Raw genomic sequence first — 26,132 nt, forward strand, 5'->3', positions numbered from 1 at the left:
ATTCCATATTCAAGTTCTACCATTTCAACATCCAACTTTAAGTGTGTCACCCTACGGTTCGCGAACTATGCGGACATGGTTGAGTACTCACTCCGACCAATAACCAATAGCGGGATCTGGAGATCCATAATGGCTCCCACATATTCAACGATGACTTTAGTGATCGAATGAACCATTCACATACGATACCAATTCCCTTTGTCACGCGATATTTTACTTGTCCGAGGTTTGATCATCGGTATCACTCTATACCTTGTTCAACCTCGTCTCCTGGCAAGTACTCTTTACTCGTACCGTGGTATGTGGTCTCTTATGAACTTATTCATATGCTTGCAAGACACTAGACGACATTCCACCGAGAGGGCCCAGAGTATATCTATCCGTCATCGGGATGGACAAATCCCACTGTTGATCCATATGCCTCAACTCATACTTTCCGGATACTTAATCCCACCTTTATAACCACCCATTTACGCAGTGGCATTTGATGTAATCAAAGTACCTTTCCGGTATAAGTGATTTACAAGATCTCATGGTCATAAGGACTAGGTAACTATGTATCGAAAGCTTATAGCAAATAACTTAATGACGTGATCTTATGCTACGCTTAATTGGGTGTGTCCATTACATCATTCATACAATGATATAACCTTGTTATTAATAACATCCAATGTTCATGATTATGAAACTAATCATCCATTAATCAACAAGCTAGTTAAGAGGCATACTAGGGACTCTTTGTTGTTTACATATCACACATGTATCAATGTTTCGGTTAATACAATTATAGCATGGTATATAAACATTTATCATAAACATAAAGATATATAATAACCACTTTTATTATTGCCTCTTGGGCATATCTCCTTCATTAAAAGCTTGATCCCCATCACAGTGAAGGAAATCTCCTCCCACTACAGCATCTAAGGCATATCTATAGCGAAGAATAAGTCCAAAATAAAAGTTACTAAGAAGCAAACTTAGAGTCATTTTAGGTTCAGTTTTACTATAAGAATAAAAAATTCTAGACCAAGCTTCTTTAAAACTCTCCTCACCCCCTTGTTTAAAAGTAAAGATCGATTCCTCAGGTGATAGAATAGCAGCTACAGGACTACTCATGATAACAAAATAAAGTAAATGCAAGTAACTAATTTTTTTTGTGTTTTTAGTATAGAGAACCCAAACAAGATAGTAAATAAAGTAAAACAAGTAACTAATTTTTTGTGTTTTTGATATAGAAAGCAAACAAAGCAGTAAATAAAATAAAGCAAGACAATAACAAAGTAAAGAGATTGGATGTGGGAGACTCCCCTTGCAGCGTGTCTTGATCTCCCCGGCAACGGCGCCCGAAAACAGATGCTCGCGTGCAGTTGCCGTGGGAGTTAGAAATCTTTGTGGAGTAACTTTTCTTCAGGTCCCCGGCAACGGCGCCAGAAAACAGTCTTGATACGCGTGAAGCACACATCCGTTGGGAACCCCAAGAGAAAGGTGTGATGCGTACAGCAGCAAGTTTTCCCTCAGTAAGAAACCAAGGTTATCGAACCAGTAGGAGTCAAGGGCCACATGAAGGTTGTTGGCGGAGGAGTGTAGTGCAGCGCAACACCAGGGATTCCGGCGCCAACGCGGAACCTGCACAACACAATCAAAATACTTTGCCCCAACTTAACAGTGAGGTTGTCAATCTCACCGGCTTGTTGTAAACAAAGGATTAAAAGTATGGTGTGGAAAATGATGTTTGTTTGCGAAGAACAGTAGAGAACAATGATTGCAGTAGATTGTATTCAGATGTAAAAGAATGGACCGGGGTCCATAGTTCACTAGTGGTGTCTCTCCAATAAGAAATAGCATGTTGGGTGAACAAATTACAGTTGGGCAATTGACAAATAGAGAGGGCATAACAATGCACATACATATCATGATGACTACTATGAGATTTACTTAGGGCATTACGACAAAGTACATAGACCGCTATCCAGCATGCATCTATGCCTAAAAAGTCCACCTTCGGGTTAGCATCCGTACCCCTTCCAGTATTAAGTTGCAGACAACAGACAATTGCATTAAGTATGGTGCGTAATGTAATCAACACAAATATCCTTAGACAAATCATTGATGTTTTATCCCTAGTGGCAACATCACATCCACAACCTTAGAACTTTCTATCACTGTCCCAGATTCAATGGAGGCATGAACCCACTATCGAGCATAAATACTCCCTCTTGGAGTCACAAGTATCAACTTGGCCAGAGCCTCTACTAGCAACGGAGAGCATGCAAGATCATAAACAACACATATATGATAGATTGATAATCAACTTGACATAGTATTCCATATTCATCGGATCCCAACAAACACAACATGTAGCATTACAAATAGATGATCTTGATCATGATAGGCAGCTCACAAGATCTAACATGATAGCACAATGAGGAGAAGACAACCATCTAGCTACTGCTATGGACCCATAGTCCAAGGATGAACTTATCACACATCAGTCCGGAGGCGATCATGGTGATGTAGAGTCCTCCAGGAGATGATTCCCCTCTCCGGCAGGGTGCCGGAGGCGATCTCCTGAATCCCCCGAGATGGGATTGGCGGCGGCGGCGTCTCTGGAACTTTTTCCGTATCGTGGCTCTCGGTCATAGGGTTTTCGCGACGGAGAGTTTAAGTAGGCGGAAGGGCAGAGTCGGAGGAGGCACGGGGGCCCCACACCATAGGGCGGCGCGGGCCACCCCTGGCCGCGCGGCCTTGTTGTGTCGGCGCCCCGTGGCCCCACTTCGTATGCTCTTCGGTCTTCTGGAAGCTCAGTGGAAAAATAAGACCCTGGGCGTTGATTTCGTCCAATTCCGAGAATATTTCCTTTGTAGGATTTCTGAAACCAAAAACAGCAGAAAACAGGAACTGGCGCTTCGGTATCTCGTTAATAGGTTAGTGCTGGAAAATGCGTATAAATGATGTAAAGTGTGTATAAAACATGTGAGTATTATCATAAAAGTAGCATGGAACATAAGAAATTATAGATACGTTTGAGACGTATCAACGTATCTCAGAGAACATCGTCTATGCCGCTGACCTCCTCAGGTGCTGCCACACTAGGAAAGCTCCCACCATCGTCTTTAAGATTGACTTCTGTAAGGCCTTTGACTCAGTTAACTGGGCCAGCCTCCTCACGATTCTCAAGGCTCGAGGATTTGATGATAGGTGGTGCACCTGGCTGGAGAGGATTCTGGCCACCGGGCATACTACAATCCTCCTTAATGGCGTTCCTGGTGACTGGATCCGCTGCAAAAATGGTCTCCGTCAAGGAGACCCCCTTCATCATCGTCGCAGATGTTCTCCAGCGCCTTATATGTCAGGCCTGGTCAAATGGTTCCCTCCTGCACCCCCTCTCCCCTGTGGTCCCTTGTCCGGTCCTTCAATATGCAGACAACACTCTCATCCTCTGTAAGGAAAGCCCGGAGGCGGCTTCTTGCCTCAACCAGATCCTCAATGACTTCGCCTCTGCTACAGGGTTGGCTATCAATTTCCACAAGTCCTGCTTCATTCCGATGCACGTCTCTCCCCAGGACGTTGAAGTCATGGTTGCCTCCCTTGGCTGGCCCATCTCCTCCTTCCCCCAGCCTTACATAGGTTTGCCTCTCTCCCCCACGAAACTTCCTGCCTCCGCCTTTGCACCCCTCATCTCGCCTTTCGACTGTTGTCTGTCTGGTTGGCGTGCAATCCTACTCTCGTCGGGGGGACGTCTAGTGTTGTGTAATGTCGTGATGAATAACCTCGCCACTTACTACATGTGCTCGTACTTGCTTCCTATGGGGGTGGTTGAAAGTATTGATAAGAGACGACATCTTTTTTCTGGACCGGGAAAGATTCTTGCTCTGGTGTTCGTTGTCTAATCGCTTGGGATAAGGTTTGGTTGTCTAAGCCGGAGGGTGGCTTCAGCGTCAAGGACCTCCACCGGCAAAACATGTGCCTGCTGCTTAATTTTATTCATAAACTTCACCCGTTAGACTCTTTTCCTTGGAAAGATTGGTTTTTCAGGAACTCTGCATGCGATCATGGAGCGGCCTCCTCTTCCCCGTCCTTCCTCCAGCGGATTGTGGCTGAGTGTCTCGCCCTCTACCGCTCCATCACTCGGGTGGAGGTTGCGGGAGGGGCCTTCACGTATTTTGGTTCGACAAGTGGCGGCCCGGTGGGCCACTCTCGGACCGCTTCCCCGCAATGTTTTCCCACTGCACCAGGCCACATGCGACCGTCGCGACGCTGGTGACGCAGGGGCTGGAGCTCCAACCTCGTCTCCCCTCGGTCGGTGAGCGCGAGCTCACCGTCATCCGCAACATCATCGATACCACCGTGCTGACCTAGGGGTAGGACCGCCGCTTCATCGACTCTCCCCCCCCCCCCCCCCCCCCCCCCGCAGCTCGCGGCATGCATACCGCATGTTATCGCCGGCTCGGCCGTAGGACTCCGACGCCTCCCCTCTAAGCTGCAGATTTTCTCCTAGCCAGCATCGACAAGCTCAGCTCGCGGGCCAATCTCTTCTACAAGGGTTGCGCTCCCTCCGACGCTTGCGCCACCTGCGCCGCCGTCGAAACATGTAGGCATTTTCTCTTCGATTGCACTTTGATTGCACATTGGCGACCTCCGTTTGGGCTTGGATTGGGGTTGCTATTCCATCTAGTCCTTTCTCTTTCTAGGATCTCCAGCGCCCAGCTGCGGTCAGTGATCGTGTATGGCGCGCCGGCGTTGTGGTGGTCCTTTGGTGCATTTGGAAGGCGAGGAATGATGTCGTCTTCCGTAACGGCTCCCCCTCCACTGCCTCAATCCTCCGGTTCATCGGCGACGAGCTTACGGTCTGGCGGTGGCGCTACAAACCCGAGGATCACCCCGCGCTAGACTCTCTCCGCTCCTTCTTTCTCTCTAGGGTTTTCTACTCTGCCGGGGACCCGGACCATGTAATCTAAATAGCACAGCGTTCTTTTTTCCCTCCTCGTTCTTACACTTATACGCTAAAGGGAATGGCTGCCTGGCCATTCTAATGAGCACATTCCAGTTACTTTTTTTAATTTGGTTTTTCTATGTGTACTTCCTTTTACTCAAGAGTTCTTTATAGTTCTTTTTTTCATATGCTCTACCTCAAGAATTTCTTCTAGACCTCTTTCTATCTATTTCCAATTGTAAATGCTTTGTTTCAAGATCTGAGGAAGAAATTTTTGCACTGCAATTCAAATGGACCTTGATCAGGTTAGTATTTGGATTATCATTATCATTTACCACTGAAATATGTTTTTATTTCAAAAATTAATACCATGTATGATGTTAATTTTCTCCTTTTGTTCATAGGTTCAGAACTAAATTAGACATAAACTGCAATTATTATACTTGTCCTGGGCTCCTACCATTTGACCAATTGTCCGCTCACTTCCTTGTTCTCATATTTTGGTATTTCATGTGTATCCCAGTGAGTAACATGGTCCCCTTCCCTACATACCTATTTATTACTCGATTGGGTTGTAGTGAAGAATTATTGCGTTGTTCTTAGACACGAAAGATATTATTTAAATTCAGTGGGTGCATTTTAGTAACTTGGGCAAACAATTGTGCATTTCTTGCGCCCATATAAGGCTACACTCGGCGTGAAGTAAGTTACTTGTTTTAATTGTGAAGATGTTGCATTGCTTTTATAGTCAAAAGTAGACTAACCGTTCCTTGCAATTTTTCAGCATGTATGAAGCGTGATCAATAATAAACTATGCTAAAAAACACCAATTCTTTGTGTTCCGTGTTCCGTCAGGCCATCGGTCTTCTCCTACAGTCCTGCAGCAGCGATGGCCTGGCCATACCGCCAGCGGTGTAGGGCAGGGAAAATCGACGGTGATGACATCTCTGATGTATTTTGCTTTTGATGGTCTGATGCATACCTTTGGGAGAAGCGGGTTGTCTCCATTGTATGAAAGAACCCAGCCGTTGCTCCGTCGGAAGGAGCCGCCGACACTATCGCCAGGCGTTCGTCCTCACCTTGGCAAGGTTGTGGTGTCCTTGGTTACCCTAGGTGCTATTCAGTCCAGATTGTTACCATGGATTTCTTTTCTAGGTGCTGATTGTGCTAACTACTCACTATTTCACTCTTTACTTGAATCAGTCAAGCATTTTAAGTGGAAGATTGTGGTGAAATCTTGTTCTTCGAGTAGGTAAAGGTTTGCATTTTATTCTTTGAACCATAGTGCAAGTTGGATATTTTTTGTTTAGTTAAAATTACCTGCAGCTATGTCATCACATGTTCCATTATTTTGATGTGTAACAGATATACCATGCTTTTTAGTGTAGGTCTGCAGGGCACTGATATCACTGGGTGTATTCCTGATCTCATCACATGCTAAAAATGTAAGTGATTTTTTTAATTGCATCCAGTTATTCGCTTCCCCTAGGAACAACTATTATCTTCCTTATTTTTGGTTTCACATATTCTTTGCTGGCTTATTTCTTGATGAACGTTCTTAGAAACTACATCTCATTACAATGTGCTCACGTCTACAGATTTTGTGTCAGGAGCATACAGCGTAGAGTAGATAAGGTCACACCTCACAATGCCCTCCCAAACTGATGCCAAAGAAACTAGGCCAATTAAGGTCATTCATATTGCTTAATGTATATATCATGCTACTGTCCGTTCTTCTATTTGTACCACTAAAATTAAATCTCCGATGTAATGTTACTATATATTGATGTTGTCAGGATATGGTGGTAGGGTTACTATTAGTGGCTTGGAGTTTAACCGTGCTAATATACATGCTCACGTGATAAATGAGATACAAATGTAGTTTAATATTAATATGATGTGAAAAATATGCTTCTTAGTTAGGTTCATCACTTTAGTCAGTAGTTACTGTCCTACAACAAATCCATTTAACATTTTTCTTCGGCTCGCTGTACATGAAGCACAACATCCAAAGTATAACTGGCATATGCTCATTAGAATTTTTTGTTGTGTGTATGCCATTTTTATTAGATGACATTTCGATAGCTGGTCCCTCAATAATCTTTTATATAGTAGCAAACTCCAAAAAATAGGGTTGCCTCTCTGTGTTGATTATTGTGGTTTCACCAAGTATGCTTTTTTAACTCTGTGTATATTGGTATTTTTCCTAGGTGTTTGAGTTGCAGTAAAATGGTTTTTCTCTTCCTTGAATTAATTTTCCGCCATTCATACCTCTCTGTGCCTATATTTTTGCAGGTTGCTATAGGAGAAAGGCCAGGTGTATCCTTTTGCAAAATCTGATTATCAGCCGGTGTAGCTGCCTATTTGTGTCTCAGCCTAAGCTCCTCAACTTAAATGAATTGGCGGCAGTGGAAGCGAACAACGTCTGATAGATCTAGAGTACGATTATGAGCACATGCTTTTTGGCAGCGACCCACTTGATGGTTATCACTGCCCCGGTACAGCAAGGCAAGTTGTGTACATGGTATTGCAGTGGTCAGCAACGGCTCAGCTCTACCGTGCACAAGTCAATAGCTTCAGCTCCTATGAGTTAGTTCTAAGCTCAGTTCATCTACGTAATTTCCTATACATGCTACATATACACTTTTTAACCAAGGATTTAATGTATATCACATACATTATCGACGGAAAAGTTTGATTTTTCTATATGCCCTTCTTCTGCTTATGTTCAGTTCAGAGCCATGGTTATCGGCCAAACACATAATTTTTCTTGTTCGAAGTTTCTGGCCCCTATGCAGCTATGCTTGCGACCCATCATCAACCGTTGCACTTATGATGCATGTAACTTTATTGGAGAAACCTTAACTTGTGGTGGCCTCACTACTCTTACACATACGCTCCAATGACTTTTTTTCTGTTTGATATATGGGGTGTCTGTGTTGTTCTCCGTTTCGTGCTTTAGGAATGTTCAGCCTTGTCCTGGAACTATAATTATATGCCAATCAATCATAAATAATCTGGCCAAGAATTATGTGGTGTACAAATACTTAGAACTGATTTATTGTTATTAGAGGTGACTTGATTTTTGACTGAAAATATAAATTGAATTTTCATTTTTTAGCTTTATTGGTTTGTAGGTCAATGCTTGGTGCTGAACAATGGAGCTGTTTTTAGACACATTTCTCATCTGTATAGTGAGCCCATGTTGCCGAGATTTGTGAGCTAACTGGCCTCTTGTATGGGAGCTCAGTTTTCCTGTTTGTCTCGCCACATCCCCATCAAATTTTCAATATGTTTGACGTTAAGTGTGTGTAGAAGATAATTAATTTATTAGGTGTGTGTACATTGGATGATGATGTCTAATGGTATTATTCCTAGCATGTGGAAAAGCAAAATTATACCCTGGAATTTTGATGAAATAGAAACAATTTTAGCATTGAAGGTATCACCTGGTGTTTATACATGTCTTGAAATTTTCATCAGAATGGCCAGTTGTAAATAATTAAGTAGAAAATATTCTGAAGAATTTATAAGACAACTTGATGTGTGTGTAATAAAATCCACATCTTATTTTGAGAAATACTTAAATAAATATTTGTTGGGTTCTTGCTATCTCATTTAAATTGTTAGTTTTATGGAAATGATAGTACGCCTCCATCGTTTGTCCTAATTATCAAAACACATAGACTACTTGGTCACGGATGAGTTCCGAGTTTTTATAGAAATAATTTTTCTTTCCATGCTTAATAGCTTCTTAGGCTTGAGTCCACCAGATCGACTTATTCTTGGTATTTCACATTGTTTGTAGCTCGTTTCTCTAACTCACTATGCACATATAAATTATGTGATAAGACACGGCCATTTGGTTCATTTGGCTGTTATAGTGTACCGCTTGATATTTATTTTTAAGTTATGCCATTCCTCTATAGTCATTATAAAAGATTAAAAAAAAAAGATTTGTATCTTTTAGTTTCTGCATTGATACTACATAAGTATATACTGACGAGCAATACATGCATGTTCGCATTGGTGCTACATAAACAGAAACATACAAACACACTGATCCATACATGTTCCATAATATTCACAGAGGCAAAAGAAACCACCATCTCCCAACACGTCAGCAGCAAAAAGAGCAAACGTCTACTGCAGTAGGAGTGTTGCCTACTCACTGGAACGTGACGCTGAGTTGTCACCACAACAACTACAGAGAATCATCAGTGCTTGGCTGCTTGCTGTCCCCACCAGTGGCCATGCCACCGGTTTCTTCTACAGCCCCTTGCTGCATGCAGTCCCCAAGAGAACACAAGGCCAAGGCCGCGCCATTCAAGTCATCCAGCGCTTTATCACAGCCATGCTCAAGAACCTCAATCTTCTCCGTAAGCTCCCGGTTCTTCGTATCCAACAACTCAACCGCTGCAGCCAATTCAGCGTTCTTCTTTGTAGATACCCTTAACGAAGAGCGCAACACACAATTTTCCACCATCAGGTTGTCAAGAGACGAACCAAGCTTCAAGTTCCTGCTAGCAAGCTTGCCTACAGACAACCGCACCTTCCTTAACCGCTGTCGGGCCCGATTAGACTGCCTCCAGTTAGCATCCTTGATTCGACCACCAGAGCGAACCCTCAAGTCATGGATCAGTTCACCAGCCGCATCCTCTCCGGCAGCACTGGCATGCTCGGCCGCACATCCCTCTGCGCCCTGTGTGCTCTTTAACTCCAGGCAACACCCAACAGGAATAGTTGGTTCAGCTTTGCTCACGTAGCCAGCTTCAGTATTCCCCGTCTGGTACACCACTGACGATCCACCGAGCTGCTCGACAACATCCCCCAAGATGAGATGACGAGACACACATATCTCCACTGGCCCTGCACCTAGATCAATAAAAAAAATAGACATCAAACTTAGCAAAAAACAAAGAAGACCCTGCCTAGATCCTCACTATCTAAAACCAAGGGAAAAAAGGAGCAAACTGTCCAGAATTCACACAATTCAGAATCAGGCAAAACCAAAATAGCAAATGTATCTTACCAGCACTGCTGCTCTAATCATCGCTGGTCATCCCACTAAGTAACTAATTATTAACCCACAGCCTAAAATGGCAAGCACATACACCTTTACAACCGCAGACCCAAGGATGAAGAAAAAAAAACTAGGCATTAAAAGTATTGTATCAACATGCGTACATGCAAAGAACTAACAGCACAAATGCCACCGTCCAACAGCTAAAGATAAAAGGTCATGCAGTCAAACCTACACGCCATGCCATAGTAGAAATGTGCCCTAAACTATTCAAGTTGTCCATAAAACTATCACCTTCCATTTGTTCCAGCTTTTGTGTCCCACCATCAGCAGATGGCTTTATAAGGTGCTCTACAGGTTTTTCAACCAGACCAAGATTTTGGCCAGGCAACAAACCAGTTCCAGTTTCAGATGATTTTGCAGTTTCACATGAATTCGGCAGCTCATCATAGGCCTTGCATATCTCCACCAAGGCTTCACCAAGACATTTCGCATATCGTTTTGGAAAGTGTTTCTCCCGAGCTTGATTTACCAAGTCATTCTTCACCTCTTCCGTAAATGGTTCAAGGTCTTGCAAAGCTACAAAAGCACTGCAGGAGATATTCATTAATTAGCAATCAAGCAGTAATACTTATACTTTAGCCTTCCAAAAGTTGTCACAGTAATCTCAAAATAGTAAAGAAAATACAGATGTGGAGGGTAGCAGGGGCAACAAACAAATGTTGTATCTAGAGAGAGTGATGAAGGGTTTTAAAGCAATTAAAGAAATGCTCCATTTTGCAAGCACCTTATAAGCTAAAAGGAATCAATTAAATGAAAGGGTTTAGTTGCTCTATTAGCACCAAAGAAATTTACACTGGTCTAAAGATCATTGTGTGCCAAATTTTAGAGAGAATAGCACACTCAAAAATTTCTAAGTCAGCTTGCTACACAGGCTCAAGTTAGAGGAGAATTGAAAACATTACCACTTTTACTATTTGGAAAAAAACAGAAGGCCATGGGGGTGGTCAAAAGAGTATTTAGGGATAACAGAAAAGACTACTCTAATTAGAAACAAATAGTCGGAAGTTCAGAAATCAACTCGACAAGGTACTATTTTCATCTTTCAGTCTAAAGAATTGTACCTCCTAGACTGACCTTGCACAACAATGCACAACCTTAGATCATTGCCGATGCAATTATTCACACAACTTAAACTTCTGCACTAAGGAGATGAGTTCAGCCGGAGCCTTGTGTATCCGTCTATCCGCCTGCTTTCAACCCTCTGATCCAAATTGCACGTGCTGCATCAAGTTGTGCGTCACCGCCAGTTGTGATCGCACAAAGCGGCGGCCGGCGGTGAGATCACAAAAGTGGCGATCATGCAGACTTTGGTGACAGTGCGGACCACATGCTAGGGCGGCCGGCGGCGATCAGCAACATACCCAGAAGGACTCCTAACATGCATGCAACCTCGTCCTCCCATGCTACCTAAAGCAAATCAGACCCAGGTACATGTATCACATGGATAGGGAGGCATGCATGCTCGGGTTGCCTGCCCCTTTGATCGGAGATGAAGCTGCTGATGTCTACTACTCGTGGTTGACTTCTGAGTTCCAAGAGCGATTGCTAGCATGCAAGAAATTAGTGGAGAGGAGGCTGCGGACGTCGAGACGGTTGCGCGCGGATGTGAGAGCGGCCTAGTCCGGCTCGAGGAGGTGGTCAGAAAAGAGACGGTACGAGGAGAGGTGCTTGGATGACGTGCCTCCGCTTCGGGTTGCTGGTACACGTCTTTAATGAATTGCCGAACAGAATGCTAGCACAGGTAAAGAAAAAAAAATGTCAAATTGGTGCACAATTTTTTGTCACATTATGCACCAGGGGTAAAAAGGTATTTTCATGTCTCTCTTTAACACCATTAGTGAACAAAACGCACTAGTCTCATTTTGGAAAGGAAATTTTGGGCAGAGGTTGAATAGGGAAGAAATTTTTGTCCAGTGTCAAATAGGGAACCTCATTTTGAGGCAGTGTCAAATAAGGAAATTTCTCTTAATTAAATAATTACGAGAAAGTGTTAGTGTCTCCTGCGCGTGATCTTGACTGCTAGTAATTGCGCAAGCTAGATGAGTTTCTGAGATTGCATGACAAATGCAAATGAGACACAAAAAAGGCAAGTTTGAGGTAGCACATTCATCAAGAACGTGGCACCCGTGACACTTAGGAATACGGTCAAAATATGATAAAAAGAGCAAGTAACTCATGAAGCAAGATGATGGCCTAACAGCTTTTTGGTGACAAAGAAGAGGACCAAGAACTTGCGTGGAGCCGGCACCAGATTCCAGTCCTCTGGCCTACACACCTGTAGAGACAAGAAGCGTTAACCCCCATGGCTGAAGAACACAGGATTCAGGCAGAAGCGTAGGCAGGACCTTGGCTGGACAGGGAGGGTAGCCCTTGACCTTGGCGAGGACCAGGTCTCCGAGCTGTGGGTCTCTGGTCCATTTGCTGCCATTGGCGCCCCTTCTCTCTGTTTTATCGGTAACTGATGGTTTCATCATCATCTTCAACTTTTCAAATCCTCTGCTTTCCTTTTCAGCACTATTGTTCGGTACAGTAACAGGTACAGCCTCAGGAGCAGTCCTCGTAGAAATACTAGTGACATCGACATGCTTCTTTTCCTTCCTATCAGCAGCCTTCAACTGCTTCTCAGTTGTACATTTCTTTGGCACTTCAAGAGCACGAACTATCTGTACAGTTGGGTCCAAAACTAAATCTTCAGTTGGATGGCTCTCTTTCCCAACTTTCTGGTCTTTGGGCTCTCTATCAGAGCACGGAGCGATTGGTGAATGTTCTTGTTCAAGGTGCAGGTTGGTAGCTGACTTTGATGCCACATGCTTCTTTTTCATGGGATGGTTCGAATCCTTTCCTACAGGCATTTTCCTTTTAGAAGTTGTTGGAGAAGGATCTTTTCTGTCATTACGACAATCTCTCACATCGCCCTCAGTTCCTGAAATGTGCCCCAAATAAATCAAGTTGCCCATAAAACAACCACCTTTTACATCATCATCAGGTGGCTTTATAAGGTGCTCTGCAGGTTTTTCAATCAGACCAAGAGTTCGGTCAGGCAACAAACCGTTTCGAGTTTTAGATGATTTTGCAGTTTCAGATGAACTTGGCAGCTCATCACAGGCCTTGCATATCTCCACCAAGGCTTCCTCAAGATATTTCACATGTCTTTCCGGCAAGCGTTTCTCTCGTGCTTGATTTACCAAGTTATTCTTCACTTCTTCCGTAAATGGTTCAAGGTCTTGCAAAGCTACATAAGCACTACAGAAGATATTCATTAATTAGCAATTAAGTAGTAATACTTATACTTTAGCCAGCCAAAAGTTGTCACAGTAATCTCAATATGGTAAAGAAAATACAGATGTGGAGGGCAGCAGGGGCAACAAACAAATGTTGTATCTAGAGAGAGTGATGAAGGGTTTTAAAGCAATTAAAGAAATGCTCCATTTAGCAAGCACCTTATAAACTAAAAGGAATCAATTAAATGAAGGAAAATGATACACGCGCCGCACCAGCGAACGAAGCGTGCGGCGGAAAAAAGTCATCCGTCTCCCTAAGAGCCACGCGTGGAGTGCTCTCAACCACAGAACCCCTACCAGAACTCCTTTCCTCTTCTAAAAAAAACATAGAACCACTCATTATTATCTCTCTCAGAACACCACCACGGAAAGCGCTGCTTGGGGAGGTTGGAGGAAGCGGCCGCCGCCGGACATGCAGCCGGCGAGCCGCCGGCGAGGAGGAGGCGCCACCTAGGGAGTGCGCTGCCTGGACGCAGCAGGTGAGCGCGAGGAGGAGCCGCGACCCAGGGAGTGCTCCGCCCAGCCGTCACCGGCGAGCGCCAGGAGGAGTTGCGCAGGGAGGGCTCTGCCGGCCCTTCGTTGGTGAGGGCGAAAAGCCGGCGCGTCGCAGGAGATCTCCGTCGGGCCACCGCCGACGAGTGCGAGGATACGCTGCCAGCGCGAGCACGGACCGGGGGAGAGCTCGGCTGCCGTCGAGCTTGAGGAGGATGTTGCCGCCGTCGAGCTCGAGTTGGATCATTGGATGTCGCTGTTGAGCGTGAGGAGGAGCCGCGAGCGCAAAGCGGGGAGGGCTCCGCCAGGCCGCCGTCGACGGGCACGAGCTAGAAACAGCTGACGAACGCGAGGAGGAGGTGAACAAGCACGCAGCGGCGAGCTCGACACCGATGACTAGCACGCCGGCTAGATTTGTGGTGGATGAGCACGGATTTTCCCCCTACTACTACATCTGGTTTTGCTAATTAGGTAGTATTTGTCATTTTTCTAATTGCCAGATTAGTTTAGCAGTAATTCCCAGATTAATTACTTGTGGTTGCCCGATTTAGCTAGAGGTATGTTGTCATATTGCTAATTTCGAGATTACTTAGATCCTAATGCCAGATTAATTGCCGGTGATTGCCAAGTTTAAATAAGACTGGCTGCCAGATTAATTAGGGCCGGTCCTATTTTTTACTTACAGTACTCCCTTGGTACTAGAAGGGCCAGTCCTTTTTTCATGGCGAAAAGTGATGAATATGGTAACTAGGCCTAATGAATATGAAAATTAACGCTAATTAATCAGGAAATTAGAAATAAGTGACCTTGTCAATTAGGCCTAATTGATACGGCATTTTTGTAATCTGGGAATTACTAGTAACGACTGAACCTGGCAACTAAGGCTAATTAATCTCGCTATTACTAGTAATTTGGCACATACGCTAGTTACTGGGCAATTAATCACATTACGATCAGTTGTAAAGTCACGTTTATAATTTTTTGCAACTCGTCCTGATGCTCACAAGGACACATGTGTGCATGTAGACACACAGACGCGAATAATATCAGAGTTGCATGTAGTGGCATATTTGGCCCCACACAAGTTAATTAGACTATGCATGGGCCGCCGCACGCGGGACACTTCCATGCGGCGCCGCCGTGTAGCTCTGTCCATAAATGAAAGGGTTTAGTTACTCTATTAGCACCAAAGAAATTTACACTGGTCTAAAGATCAATGTGTGCCAAATTTTAGAGAGAATAGCACACTCAAAAATTTCAAGTGAGCTTGCTACACAGGCACAAGTTACAGGAGAATTGAATACATTACCACTTTTACTATTGTGAAAAAAACAGAAGGCCATGGGGTTGGTCAAAAGAGTATTTAGGGATAACAGAAAATACTACTCTAATTAGAAACAAATAGTCGGAAGTTCAGAAATCAACTCGGCAAGGTACTACTTTCTTCTTTCAGTCTAAAGAATTGTACCTCCTAGACTGACCTTGCACAACAATGCACAACCTTAGATCATTGCCGATGCAATTATTCACACAACTTAACTTCTGCACTAAAGAGATGAGTTAATACGTGCATACTAACATACACATGCCAAAGAATGCCAGCTTATGTATACTTATGTATCAACCCAAGCAGGATCGTCAGATAATGTAATACCCAAGTCAAGATTAAAAAGCAGAATTGAAAACTTCAAATTGTACAGTACAAGCCGTTATTCAAATAAGAATCAAATGATCACTTTGTCTTGTGAAAAAAGAGTGTGATAGAGGCCTTAAAATTTAATATCTATGATTTACCCTCTTTCATCAATTAGTGCACATGTAAAATCCATCTTGCCAAAGAAAGAAATACAATTTCACTAAAACAGACAGAGCACTGGTGCTCCCGAAGTAAAAAAGCATGTAACTACTTACATAGACGTGGCGTGCCTCGACACGCCTGGGCTAGGTAAAGTTTGGGGCAATAAACTGGGGATAAATGATTAAAGAGGAAATTCCTTATTTGACACTGTAAATGAGGTTCCTTATTTGACACTGGACAAAATTTTCTTCCATATTTGGGTCGCCGCATCCTTAGTGGCGCGCTGCACCGACGCCCCGGTGTAGTGAAAAATGAGCAAGGGTCTCCGCATTTGACTCGACGAGTGCGGAGGGTAAGGAAGTTAGCCGAGCCTAGGAGGATACGCTTAGGTAGCTGGAACGTAGGGTCCCTGACGGGTAAGTTACGGGAGTTAGTTGATACAGCGGTGAGGAGGATACAGCGGTGAGGAGGCGTGTTGATGTCCTATGTGTCCAAGAGACCAAATGGAAGGGACAGAAGGCGAAGGAGGTGGAGGATACCGGTTTCAAGTTGTGGTACACGGGGACAACTTCAAACAAAAATGGAGTAGGCATCTTGGTCAATAAGAGCCTCAGGGATGGAGTTGTGGACGTCAAGAGGCAAGGGGACCGGATGATCCTTGTCAAGCTGGTTGTTGGGGACTTAGTCCTCAATGTTATCAGCGCGTATGCCCCACAAGTAGGCCACAATGAGAGCACCAAGAGGGAGTTCTGGGAAGGCCTGGAGGACTTGGTTAGGAGGGTACCTATTGGTGAGAAGCTCTTCATAGGAGGAGACCTCAATGGCCATGTGGGTACATCTAACACAGGTTTTGAAAGGGTGCATGGGGGCTTTGGCTATGGCATCAGGAACCAAGAAGGAGAAGATGTCCTGAGCTTCGCTCTAGCCTATGACATGGTCGTAGCTAACACCCTCTTTAGGAAGAGAGAATCCCATCTAGTGACGTTCAGTAGTGGTCTACACTCTAGCCAGATTGATTTTGTCCTCTCTAGAAGAGAAGACAGACGCGCCTGCATAGATTGTAAGGTGATACCTGGAGAGAGTGTTGTCCCTCAACATAAGCTGGTGGTTGCTGACTTTCGCTTTAGGATCCGTGTCCAGCGGGGTAAGCGCGCCAAAGTCGCTAGAACAAAGTGGTGGAAGCTCAAGGGTGAGGCATCCCAGGCTTTCAGGGAGAGGGTTATTAAGGAGGGCCCTTGGGAGAAAGGAGGCGATGCAAACATGATGTGGACGAGTATGGCGACCTGCTTGCGGAAGGTCGCCGTAGAGGAGTTTGGGGTGACTAAGGGAAGTAGAAGGGAAGCTAAGGGTACCTGGTGGTGGAACGATGAGGTCCGAGAAGGTTATTAGGGAGAAAAGGACTGCTCGTATGCCTATATCCGGACAGAGTGCAATAACATGGAGAAGTACAAGGTGGCGAAGAAGTCTGCAAAGCGGGCGGTGAGTGAAGCAAGGTGTCGGGCGTATGAGGACCTCTACCAACGTTTAAACACGAAGGAATTCGAAAGGGACATCTATAAGATGGCCAAGTTTAGGGAGAGGAAGACGAGGGATGTCAACGAAGTCAAATGCATCAAGGACGGAGATGATCAGCTTCTTGTGAAGGATGAGGCGATCAAGCGTAGATGGCGGGAGTACTTTGACAACCTTTACAATGGAGAGGCTGAGAGCTCTACCATTGAGCTAGACGACTCCTTTGATGATACCAGCATGTACTTTGTGCGACGTATCCAGGAGTCTGAGGTTAAGGAGGCGTTAAGGAGGATGAAAGGCGGCAAGGCGATGGGTCCTGATGGTATCCCCATCGAGGCGTGGAGAGGCCTTGGAGACGTAGCGATAGTATGGCTAACTAAGCTTTTCAACCTCATTTTTCGGTCAAACAAGATGCCCGAAGAATGGAGGCGGAGTATTTTAGTACCAATCTTCAAGAACAAGGGGGATGTTCAAAGTTGTACTAATTACCGTGGAATCAAGCTGATGAGCCATACTATGAAGCTATGGGAGAGAGTCATTGAGCACCGCTTAAGAAGCTAGACAAGCGTGACCAAAAACCAATTTGGTTTCATGCCTGGAGGTCTACCATGGAAGCCATCTTCTTGGTACGACGGTGATGGAGAGATCCCGGGAGCAAAAGAAGGACCTTCATATGGTGTTCATTGATTTGGAGAAGGCCTATGATAAGATACCTCGGAATGTCATGTGGTGGGCCTTGGAGAAACACAAAGTCCCAATAAAGTACATTACCCTCATCAAGGATATGTATGATAATGTTGTGACAAGTGTTCGAACAAGCGATGGCGACACTGATGACTTTCCAATTAGAATAGGGCTACACCAAGGGTCAGCTTTGAGCCCTTACCTTTTTGATTTGGTGATGGATGAGGTCACAAGGGATATACAAGGAGACATCCCATGGTGTATGCTCTTTGCGGATGATGTGGTGCTAGTCGATGATAGCCGAACGAGGGTTAATAGAAAGTTAGAGTTGTGGAGGCGAACTCTCGAATCGAAAGGTTTTAGGCTTAGTAGAACTAAAACTGAATACATGAGGTGCAGTTTCAGTTCTACTAGGCACGAGGAGGGAGAGGTTAGCCTTGATGGGCGGTGTGGTACCGAGAGAGACACTTTTCGATATTTGGGGTCCATGTTGCAGAAGGATGGCGATATCGATGAAGATGTGGGCCACCGAATCAAGGCTGGTTGGATGAAGTGGCACCAAGCTTCTGGCGTACTCTGTGACAAGAGAGTGCCACAAAAGCTAAAAGGCAGGTTTTATAGGACAGCTATCCGACCTGCGATGTTGTATGGCGCTGAGTGTTGGCCAACAAAGAGACGACATATCCAACAGTTAAGTGTAGCAGAGATGCGCATGTTGAGATGGATATGTGGCCACACAAGGAAGGATCGGGTACGGAACGACGATATACGGGAGAGAGTTGGGGTAGCACCGATTGAAGAGAAGTTGGTCCAACATCGTCTCAGATGGTTTGGACATATCCAACGGAGGCCTCCGGAAGCGCCAGTGCATAGCGGACGGATAAAGCGTGATGAGAATGTTAAGAGGGGTCGTGGTAGACCAAACTTGACATGGGAGGAGTCCGTTAAGAGAGACCTGAAGGTTTGGAATATCGACAAAGATTTAGCCATGGATAGGGGTGCGTGGAAGTTAGCTATCCACGTTCCGGAACCATGACTAGGCTTCGAGATCTTATGGGTTTCAACTCTAGCCTACCCCAACTTGTTTGGGACTGAAAGGCTTGGTTGTTGTTGTTGTTGTTGTTGTATTTGACATCTATTGTTTCCTTGTTTGACACCGCCCGTTAGTTCTGTTCCGTTCGAAAAAAAATAGGTGGGCCAAAATACCCTGAGCAAGTCCTATCGAACCAAGAGGCAACATACCCTGTTCTTCCGGAGCCTTGTGTATCTGTCTATCCGCCTGCTTTCAACCCTCTGATCCAAATTGCACATGCTGCATTAAGTTGTTACTACATTGAATTTACACGCCCGTCTGGACACCTAAATCAGACCGGGTTGTGTGTCAGCGCCAGTTGCGGCGGCGGCCGGCGGTGAGATCACAAAAGTGGCGATCATGCATACTTTGGTGACAGTGCGGACCACATGCTAGGGCGGCCGGCGGCGATCAGCAACATATCCAGAAGGACTCCTAACATGCATGCAACCTCGTCCTTGCATGCTACCTAAAGCAAATCAGACCCGGACTCCTAACATGCATGCAACCTCGTCCTTGCATGCTACCTAAAGCAAATCAGACCCAGGTACATGTATTACATGGATAGGGAGGCATGCATGTTCGGGTTGAGTGCCCCTTTGATCAGAGATGAAGCTGCTGATGTCTACTACTTGTGGTTGACTTCTGAGTTCCGAGAGCGATTGCTTGCATGCAAGAAATTAGCGGAGAGGAGGCTGCGAACATCGGGACGGTTGCACACGGACGTGAGAGCGGCCTAGTCTGGTTTGAGGAGGTGGTCAGCAAAGAGACGGTACGAGGAGAGGTGCTTGGATGACGTGCCTCTGCTTCGGGTTGCTGGTACGCGTCTTTAATAAATTGCCGAGCAGAATGCTGGCACGGGTAAAAAAAGTCAAATTGGCGCACATTTTTTTTGTCATATTATGCACCAGGGGTAAAAAGGTATTTTCATGTCTCTCTTTAACACCATTAGTGAACAAAACGCACTAGTCTCATATCGGAAAGGAAATTTTGGGCAGTGGTTGAATAGGGAAGAAATTTTTGTCCGGTGTCAAATAGGGAACCTCATTTTGAGGCAGTGTCAAATAAGGAAATTTCTCTTAATTAAATAATTACGAGAAAGTGTTAGCGTCTCCTGGGCGTGATCATTTTTTTTTACATGTCCTGCGCGTGATCTTGACTGCTAGTAATTGCGCAAGCTAGATGAGTTTCTGAGATTGCATGACAAATGCAAATCAGACACAAAAAAGGCAAGTTTGAGGTAGCACATTCATCAAGAACGTGGCACACGTGACACTTAGGAATACGGTCAAAATATGATAAAAAGAGAAAGTAACTGATGAAGCAAGATGATGGCCTTACAGCTCTTTGGTGACAAAGAAAAGGACCAAGAACTTGCGTGGAGCCGGCACCAGATTCCAGTCCTCTGGCCTACACACCTGTCGAGACAAGAAGCATTAACCCCCATGGCTGAAGAACACAGGATTCAGGCAGAAGCGTAGGCAGGACCTTGGCTGGACAGGGAGGGTAGCCCTTGACCTTGGCGAGGACCAGGTCTCCGAGCTGTGGGTCTCTGGTCCATTTGCTGCCATTGGCGCCCTTTCTCTCTGTTTTGTCCGTAACTGATGGTTTCATCATCATCTTCAACTTTTCAAATCCTCTGCTTTCTTTTTCAGCACTATTGTTCGGTACAGTAACAGGTAGAGCCTCAAGAGCTGTCCTCGTAGAAATACCAGTGGCATCGACATGCTTCTTTTCCTTCCTATCAGCAGCCTTCAACTGCTTCTCAGTTGTATATTTCTTTGGCACTTCAAGAACTATCTGTACAGTTGGGTCCAAAACTAAATCTTCAGTTGGATGGCTCTCTTTCCCAACTTTCTGGTCTTTGGTCTCTCTATCAGAGCACGGAGCGGTTGGTGAATGTTCTTGTTCAAGGTGCAGGTTGGTAGCTGACTTTGATGCCACATGCTTCTTTTCCTTGGGATGGTCCGAATCCTTTCCTACAGGCATTTTCCTTTTAGAAGTTGTTGGAAAAGGATCTTTTCTGTCATTACCACAATCTTTCACATTGCCCTCAGTTCCTGAAATGTGCCCCAAATAATTCAAGTTGCCCATAAAACAACCACCTTCTGTTTGTTCCAACATTTGTGTCCCATCGTCATCAGGTGGCTTTATAAGGTGCTCTGCAGGTTTTTCAATCAGACCAAGAGTTCGGTCAGGCAACAAACCGTTTCCAGTTTTAGATGATTTTGCAGTTTCAGATGAACTTGGCAACTCATCATAGGCCTTGCATATCTCCACCAAGGCTTCCTCAAGATATTTCGCATATCTTTTTGGCAAGCGTTTCTCTCGTGCTTGATTTACCAAGTCATTCTTCACTTCTTCCGTAAATGGTTCAAGGTCTTGCAAAGCTACAAAAGCACTGCAGGAGATATTCCCTCATTAGTAATCAAGTAATACTTATACTTTAGCCAGCTAAAAGTTGTCACAGTAAGCTCAAAAGAGCAAAGAAAATACAGATGTGGAGGGCAGCAGGGGAAACAAACAAATGTTGTATACTTGTGTCTACAGAGAGTGATGAAGGTTTTTAAAGCAATTAAAGAAATTCTCCATTCAGTAAGCACCTTATAAGCTAAAAGGAATCAATCAAATGAAATGACTTAGTTTCTGTATTCGCACCAAAGTAACTTACACTGGTCTAAGATCATTGTCTGCCAAAATTTAGAGAGAATAATAGAATACTTAAAATTTTCTAGGTGAGCTTGCTACACAGGGTAAGCTATATGTGGGTGGTCAAAAGAGTATTTACGGATAACAGAAAAGACTACTCTGGCCTACCCCAACTTGCTTGGGAAAAAGGCTTTGATGTGTTGTTGTTGTAGAAAATACTACTCTAATTAGAAACAAAGAGTCGGAAGTTCAGAAAACAACTCGTGAAAGTACTCTATAAAGAATAGATCGACCTTGCACAGCAATTCACAACCTTATATCATTGCTGGTGCCACTATTCATACAACTTAAACTTTCACACTAAAGATATTGATTAATACGTGTATACTAAAGTACACATGGCAAAGAATCTCCAGTTTATGTATCAACCCGAGAAGGACGTCAGATAACATAATACTCAAGTTAAGATAAAAAGGCATAATTGAAAACTGCAAATTCTACAGTACAAGCTGTTATTCAAATCAGAATCAAATGATAACTTCGTCTTCTGATAAAAGAGTGTGATAGAGGCCTTAAAATTTTAACATCTATGATTACCCTCTTCCGTCAATTAGTGCACATGTAAAATCCATCTTGCCAAAAAAAGAAGAAATATATTTCACTAAAATAGACAGAGCACTGGTGCACCTGAAATAAAAAGCTTGTAACTACTACTTAGGGTGACTTCTTTTGGGCTTATGCTTATGCATAAGCCGGCTTCTGTGTTTCGGTGGGCAGAAACTGTGGTGGCTAGAAGCAGAAGCTAGTTACGCCTATTCTTTTGGGCTTCTGGAATTATAGCTTATTTGTTGTGTTGAGTTGTAAAATATCTATAAAGCCCAAGATTTGATATGTGCTTTAAATAAGTGATGATATCATATATATGTTGCTTTTTAGTAGATAATGAGCTAGAATTGAATCAAGAAAATTATGAAAAGTCGGATGATAATAAAATCAAGAAAATCCGAAGCTACATAGGTTCACATGTGCTGGTACAAATTCATGCCAACATAAATCAGCGACATAGGTTCACATGTACTGCTACAAATTCATGCCAATATAAATCAACGACATAGGTTCACATGTACTGCTACAAATACAAATTCAAATGACATAGAGTGACAACAATACAAATTCATAGCAGCAACATACTACGCCTTGTTCTTTTGTGCCCAGGTCCTCCTGATCCAATGACTAGCACAGCGGGCATTACTAGTAGAATCATACTAGCAGAAGATCAATGACTAGCACAATGTCAAATTAACAAGAACAAACGTTGGAACGAGCTAGTACCGGTGGCTGTGAGGACGACATCGATGGAGCGGAGCAGAGAGATCGAGGTCGTTGGGGCGAGCTCGAGCTGGATGAGCTCGAGGTCGGCGTCGGTGGGGAAGATCACCGCTGGAGGAGGAACGCGTCGACGGTCGGCCGGCGGGAGCGGAGCAGAGAGATCGTCAGCGTGGATGCAGGCGGGCACCGTCCTTGCTGCAGATGGAGAAGCGGCCGTTGCGGGGCGAGAAAAGGAGGGATGCGGCGGGGGGCGGCGGCGCTGCTGCCCTGCCAGAGCTGCGGTGACGACGGCGGGGTCAGCGGTCAGGGAGCGGCGGCGAGGGCGGAACCCTAGGTCGGGGTCAAACAATCGCCATGGGAGGTAGGGGTTCGAGGGATGCGGGAGGTGGGGGTTCGAGCGATGCGGGGGCTGGGCGTTGGTCTCACTCGTCGATTCGGGCTGGAGAAGCTCGGGAAACTCCTAGAAACTGGTCTCGACCAGTTTCTTGCTACGTACAGAAAATGGGCTTCACGGTGGGAGGAAGCTGTGTAGAAACTGGGCTGATCTTTTGGGCTTTAGCGGTTTGCCACCTAGAAGCTGCTCTATAAGTCCAAAAGAAGTCACCCTACCCACACGTGACGTGCCTTGACATGCCTGGGTTAGGTAGAGGTTGACGAAATAAATTGGGGATAAATAAATTAATAACTACAAGAAAGTGTTAGCGTCTCCTTCGCGCGATCTTGACCGTTAGTAATTGCGCAACTGCTAGAAGACTTTCTGAGAATGCATGATAAATGCAAATCAGACACAAAAAGGCAAGTTTGAGGTAGCGCATGCATCCGGCACGCGTGACTCTTGTGAATACGATAATCCTCCACGGTCGAATTAGCGGTTAGAATACCATCAAACATGGCGACAAAAAGAGCAAGCAACTGATGAAGCAACATGATGGTCTTACATCTCGTTGGTACCAAAGAAGAGGACAAAGAACTTGCGTGCAGACGGCACCTGATTCCAGTCCTCCGGCCTACTCACCTGCATAGGCAAGAAGCGTTAACCCCCATGGCTGAAGCACACGGTCAGCATCGTAGACATATCAGGATTCAGGCAGGCAGAGATGTGGGCATGAAAGAAGTAGAAAGCAGGTAGGAGAGCAGGAGTGTAGGCTGGACCTTGGCTGGACAGGGAGGGTAGCACTTGATCTTGGCGAGGACCAGGTCTCCGAGCTGCGGGTCTCTGGTCCACTTGCTGCCCGCGCCCCGGTTGGCGGCGGTAGCCATCGGGCGGTGAGGCCCTAGGCGCGTTTCTTTCCAAACAAACCTCCAGGCATCAGAATCAGTTCTTCAACACCAAGCTTCAGACAATGGAAAGTGTTCTGCTTAAAAAACTGAAAAACATGTCAAACTTATTTTTTGCTATATGTTGTCAGTGAATTAAAGAAAAACAAACAGGATCTATCACAACAATTATATCTACAGAACTGCAGCTAACTAGTCATGCAACTTTTGAACTTTACCTTAACAGGAGTTTAGAAGTTCAGAGTTTTGGGAGAAGGGTATAAACATTTTTGAGTGAATTGTCAAACCTGGGAGTTGATATATAGTCAATGCATCGTAGACTAATCCATCCAAATGAGCAGTCCATGTTAACTTTGTACTACTATATATTAGAAAGTTGCAATGTAAATGCAAAGTTGAGAGCTTAGATAGAAACCCAGATGGAATCATCATATGTATTGATATGTACAACTAGTAATTTGTTGATTCTAACAGGAACTACAAATCTAGACTAGATACGATCATACGAATGCATATCTGAAACGTTTTGTGAACTAGTTTGTTGCACGAAACGAGGAAATAGTCAGCCAAGCAAAGCAAAGAAGTGAAATCTGCCAAGAAGACAATACGAACAGATCAACCGAATCAATGCAAATTTGCAAAAGATGTAGAGCGAGCTGCAAGCAGAGCCGACCAATGTACTATTGGCTTATTTGGCATCAAGACGCAGTATACGGCTCGCTACACAGAAAAGGATGGGAAGTACATGCAACTATTCGGCGGTTTGACCCGATCTGGAGCATCATGTAGAGCTAGCGAACCGGGAAGCAGCTGCACGCGCAAGAGGAACCACAGCACAGTGCCCGGCATGAGGTTCAGAACTGCAGCTAACTGACGGCTGCGGTGCGGGCAAGCGGCGGTGAGGCAGGGGTAGAAAGAAAGGGCGAGATACAGGGGAGTTTACCGAAGATGAACCGTAGTAGATGGCGGCGCCGGTCGTACTCCAAGAATTGCGGCGATCTGATGTGGAGCGGCTAGGCGGGATCCATCCCCACACGCCTGTAAGATGCTCCAGCTCTCCCGCCCCTCCCGCAGCCGCTCCACTGGCCGCCACTCCGCTCGCCGCTGCTCCTCTCGCCGTCGCTCTGCCCACCGCCGGCCGCTCGCGCGGAGATGTCTGGATAGGCTTCGTACGAGAACGAGGACGGAGAATAGACGGGGACGGGGATAATAGGGGGAATTTTACTTTTTGCCACTCTATTTTTTGCCCTCTTTTACTTTTCAGTTTATTTTTTGCCCCAATTTTCGTTGACACTTGATGATTTGCCCCTACTAACACGGGCCTACATCACAAAGACCAGTATGCCCTCCTCTTAGCGTCTTCCTCATCACAGGAAGCTCTGCCGATACAGCCATGTCCACGCCGCCGTTGCAAGAACTTTTCCTCGCACCGCTGCTCCCAACCAACCCCTCAGTCGCACACATATCCGCCCGTACAAGGGCACAGGCCACCTGGGCTGGCACCGCCACCTGCGTCCCGCTGTTCCCCGTCCGCAGCAAGCTGCTGCTCTACGCTGAGGCTCCGCAGCCTGATGCTCGCGCCGAGCAGGAAGAAGAGGGGATGGCGCCATGGCCCCACGCTGCGCTCCCCCAATCTGCCGATGCGCGCCTGCCCGTGCTCCCTTCAGCCGTGCTTGCCGCACTACTAGGCAGCGCCATGATCCACTTCCCCGGGAGCCGGAGACCGGGGCAGCCAGTTGACTGGGAGGCAAGGGGACATCGAGCAGTCGAGCCATTGGGCCGTGTGAGTGGTTCCTCACACCTCGCAGGATGAGTATGTGACGTGGAGGTGGGAGTAGCAGAAAGGAAGCAGGCCGGCGCAGACGGCCAGCTCAACGGCGGTAGCGGTGGAAGAGTAGAGAGTGCTGGGGGTATTTTGGCCCTCATTTGTAGTCTTATCCTCAAAACCAGAGAAAATAGGCTAGAAAGGGAAAATCATCAAATGCCAATGTAAAAGAGGGCAAAAAGTATATCAC

General features: G+C 45.3%; 1 protein-coding gene and 1 long non-coding RNA gene across 5 annotated transcripts; one reads left to right on the top strand and one right to left on the bottom strand.

Moving 5' to 3' along the window:
* Positions 1–5,962: 5,962 nt before the first annotated feature.
* On the top strand, positions 5,963–7,354 carry LOC127311836 (uncharacterized). 2 transcript variants are annotated; one of them, XR_007857932.2, is made up of 3 exons: positions 5,963–6,194; positions 6,320–6,381; positions 7,232–7,354. It is a non-coding gene; the product is annotated as an uncharacterized lncRNA (long non-coding RNA). The 2 variants fall into 2 exon arrangements; XR_007857929.2 differs by having other exon boundaries at positions 6,325–6,381.
* A 1,524-nt stretch (positions 7,355–8,878) lies between these two features.
* LOC127311834 (uncharacterized) lies at positions 8,879–25,366 on the bottom strand. 3 transcript variants are annotated; one of them, XM_051342312.2, is made up of 10 exons: positions 25,061–25,366; positions 23,992–24,206; positions 23,778–23,854; positions 20,350–21,262; positions 20,203–20,279; positions 13,072–13,265; positions 12,368–12,945; positions 12,221–12,297; positions 10,254–10,549; positions 8,879–9,805 (listed from the first exon to the last, which is right to left on the bottom strand). In XM_051342312.2, exons 2-10 carry the CDS (start codon positions 24,097–24,099, stop codon positions 9,141–9,143), a joined length of 2,985 nt encoding a protein of 994 aa, XP_051198272.1. In that variant the 5' UTR covers positions 24,100–24,206; positions 25,061–25,366; the 3' UTR covers positions 8,879–9,140. The 3 variants fall into 3 exon arrangements, with proteins under 3 accessions (XP_051198272.1, XP_051198271.1, XP_051198270.1); XM_051342311.2 differs by having other exon boundaries at positions 8,879–9,811; positions 23,992–24,194; positions 25,061–25,360; XM_051342310.2 differs by having other exon boundaries at positions 8,879–9,811; positions 25,061–25,360.
* Positions 25,367–26,132: the final 766 nt, after the last annotated feature.

The sequence above is a fragment of the Lolium perenne genome, chromosome 7, assembly GCF_019359855.2.
Source record: "Lolium perenne isolate Kyuss_39 chromosome 7, Kyuss_2.0, whole genome shotgun sequence".
Taxonomy (NCBI): Eukaryota; Viridiplantae; Streptophyta; class Magnoliopsida; order Poales; family Poaceae; genus Lolium; species Lolium perenne.